The sequence below is a fragment of the Sorex fumeus genome, unplaced genomic scaffold (genome assembly GCF_029834395.1).
Source record: "Sorex fumeus unplaced genomic scaffold, SorFum_2.1 ptg000001l, whole genome shotgun sequence".
Lineage (NCBI taxonomy): Eukaryota > Metazoa > Chordata > Mammalia > Eulipotyphla > Soricidae > Sorex > Sorex fumeus.
This window is the reverse complement of record NW_026606058.1, coordinates 8,376,549-8,379,748: the sequence shown is the minus strand read 5'-3', so window position 1 is coordinate 8,379,748 and position 3,200 is coordinate 8,376,549. Positions and strand designations below refer to the sequence as shown.

Here is a 3,200-nt window from a genome sequence, read left to right as displayed (position 1 = left end):
TGTGACCCAAAAAGGAAAAAAAGAGAGAGAGAGAGAGAGAGACTGGGCCAATTTTGAAGAAGATAAAAATGGAGACACAAAACCTATTAAAACAAAAAAAATGTTCATAAAAACCCCAAGTTTGAAATGGGTGCCTTGCAATCTGGCTCAGGGATGCCTTGTAAGCATTAGCTGCCATTTTGGAGAACTTATTCTGATGGTTTCTCTTTCAAGTCATTAATATTATGTTTATTTATAAAGAAGCAAATAATATTGGAAACATGCTGGTTTGGAAACTGATGGGTGGCGTGAAGAAGCTGTGCACTGCAACCAGACCAACCGTGGCGCTACTCGAGGTCCACCAGTTGCTGTTCCAGCGGCTGGCGTTCAAGATCGCCCAGGACTTCAAGACCGACCTGCACTCCCAGAGCTCAGCCGCCAGGGCACTGCAGGAGGTGTGGGAGGCCTACCTGGTGGGGCTCTTCGAGGACACCAACCTCTGCGCATTCCCCGCCAAGTGCGTCACCATTATGCCCAAGGACATCCAGCTGGCATGTCACATCCGCAGTTTACGATGCTAAAATCTCAGGGCTGGGACAAATGAGATGCTACTGGAGCCCACGCGAGTAATCGATGATTAACGGGATGACAGTGACAGTGACAGATTTCTTTAACACACAATCCTGTTACTAACCTTGGCTTAATTCGTAATATCGATGTTTAAGATGCTCGTATATTTGATTTTACCTTATTAATTTAGGTGAAGCCGGGTGATGCCTGCATTTTGAAATCAGCCCCGAGAATTTTTGATGTGTAAACGCAGCAACAGCAAGCATTCCTCAACAGCGGGACAGGTGTGTGTGCTCTCACAGCACTATCAGTTAACAAAACTGGGAGTTGGGGTTAAAGCCATTCATAAAAACAAAAAGTTTAGGGCCAGAGTGATAGTACAGCAGGTAGGGTGTTTGCCTTGCACGCGGCCGACCTGAGTTCGATCCCCAGCCTCCCATATGGTCCCCCGAGCCCCGCCAGGAGTAATTCCTGAGGACAGAGTCAGAAGTAAACCCTGAGTATCGCTGGGTGTGACCCAGAAAGAAAAAAAAAGTTATATAATAAAATTTTTTTTCATCATGATCACGACGATCACAACCATCCTGTTGTTCGTCGATTGCCTCGAGCAGGCCCCAGTAACGTCTCCTTCATCCTAGCCCTGAGATTTTTAAAAAGTGCCACATTCAAGGCTCTTTCAGGCTTAGGAGAATGAGACCCATCATTGTTACTGGTATTTGGCATATTGGGTACGCCACAAGGAGTACCCAATCTTTTTTTCATTAAATTTTTTTCATTAAAAATTTTTTCATTAAAAAATTAAAAATTAATTTTTCATTAAAATTTTTCATTAAAATTAAATAAAAATTAAAAATTAAATTTTTATTAAAAAATTTATTAAAAAATTAAAAATAAATTTTTTTAAAAGAACGAATACTGGGGCTAGAGCAATAGCACAGCGGGTAGGGCGTCTGCCTTGCACGCGGCCAACCCGGGTTCGATTCCCAGCATCCCATATGGTCCCCTGAGCACCGCCAGGGGTAATTCCTGAGCGCAGAGCCAGGAGTAACGCCTGTGCATTGCCAAGTGTGACCCAAAAATTCGTCGATTGCCTCGAGCAGGCCCCAGTAACGTCTCTTTCATCCTAGCACTGAGATTATATTCAAGGCTATTTAGGAGAATGAGACCCATCATTGTTACTGGTATTTGGCATATTTGGTATGCCACGGGGAGTTTGCCAGACTCTGCCCTGTGGGCAGGCTACATTCGATAGCCTGCAAGTTTGTCCAAAGTAGGAATAAGACAATAAGATGTCATAAAAAGATGTCCTGATAAGATGTCGCAAGGCAGGCAGCGAATGCGGCCGCGCGGTTCCGGGATCTGGATTTTATAGTCTCTGAGTCTTGGCCGCTGATGGGATTACACGGCGCCAGGGGGCCAGGTGGTGGGTGTGACCCCCGCCTACTGGAATTTGGAGGATCTGGGTGGAAGATGCTCGACTCCAATTCGAGTAGGCTTGGAGGTCTCGGCCCCGGAACCCGCGTGGCTTTGTCCCTCTGCCAGTACCTTCATGTGTGCGGAGAGTGGTCTCAGCATGGTGGTGGCTGGTCCTGGAGGTCTTCGGCTGCCGTAGCCCTGGTCGGGGCGGGGAGGAAAGCTCAACCCGCTCCCCTCCAAGGGGCTCCGGGAAGGAACACCCAGGCGCGGGGGCAGAGACTGCACTGTTCTCGTCCGGGATCTGGATTTTATAGTCTCTGCCCCCGAGACCTCCAAGCCTACTCGAATTGGAGTCGAGCATCTTCCACCCAGATCCTCCAAATTCCAGTAGGCGGGGGTCACACCCACCACCTGGCCCCCTGGCGCTGTGTAATCCCATCAGCGGCCAAGACTCAGAGACTATAAAATCCAGATCCCGGACGAGAGCAGTGCAGTCTCTGCCCCCGCGCCTGGGTGTTCCTTCCCGGAGCCCCTTGGAGGGGAGCGGGTTGAGCTTTCCTCCCCGCCCCGACCAGGGCTACGGCAGCCGAAGACCTCCAGGACCAGCCACCACCATGCTGAGACCACTCTCCGCACACATGAAGGTACTGGCAGAGGGACAAAGCCACGTGACCCAAAAAGCAAAAAAAAAAAAAAAACCACAAAAAGAACAAATACATCCACTATGATTTTTTTTTCAACTGAAATCTTCCATTGGGGAGGAGCCAAGAGGGTGCTCCAAAGCCTAACTGCTCAGGAAGCCTAAATTTTTATAATTTGTTTATTTTGTATTTAATTCATGAATTGCAAAATTATTGATAGTTGGGTTTTAGGGATATAGTATTTTCAACTTTTATTGTCAACTTCCCTGCACCAGTGTCCCCATATTCCACTCACAATCCTTGGCCAGTCCGGGAATGGTTCAGTACAACGTCTGGACAAGATACTCGGCCAAGAGACTCAGGATACCTGAGCCCTCTGGGCAGAACGGGAGACCTTAAGGGCCACACGGTGCAGTGCTTGGTGACCCTCTAGGGCTGCATTTGGTGATGCTCAGGGGACCATGAGGTGCCAGAAACTGAACTGAGTCAGCACATGCTAGCCACATGCCCTAACTGCTGTACTATTTTGTTCCTCTCCACTAAAATCTTTTATTAGGAAAAAAAAGCATTCCGTGTTTAGGCTAGACCTGTGAT

General features: G+C 47.9%; 1 protein-coding gene across 1 annotated transcript; it reads left to right on the top strand.

Moving 5' to 3' along the window:
* The first annotated feature begins 260 nt into the window (after positions 1-260).
* Positions 261-560, top strand: LOC130025123 (uncharacterized). The gene has a single exon (XM_056116091.1). The coding sequence runs from the start codon at positions 261-263 to the stop codon at positions 558-560; it is 300 nt and encodes a 99-aa protein (XP_055972066.1).
* The last annotated feature ends 2,640 nt before the right edge of the window (positions 561-3,200 follow it).

Excerpts from the sequence above, each read along its gene's own strand:
- LOC130025123 (XM_056116091.1), top strand. The coding sequence starts at position 261 with ATGCTGGTTTGGAAACTGATGGGTGGCGTGAAGAAGCTGTGCACTGCA.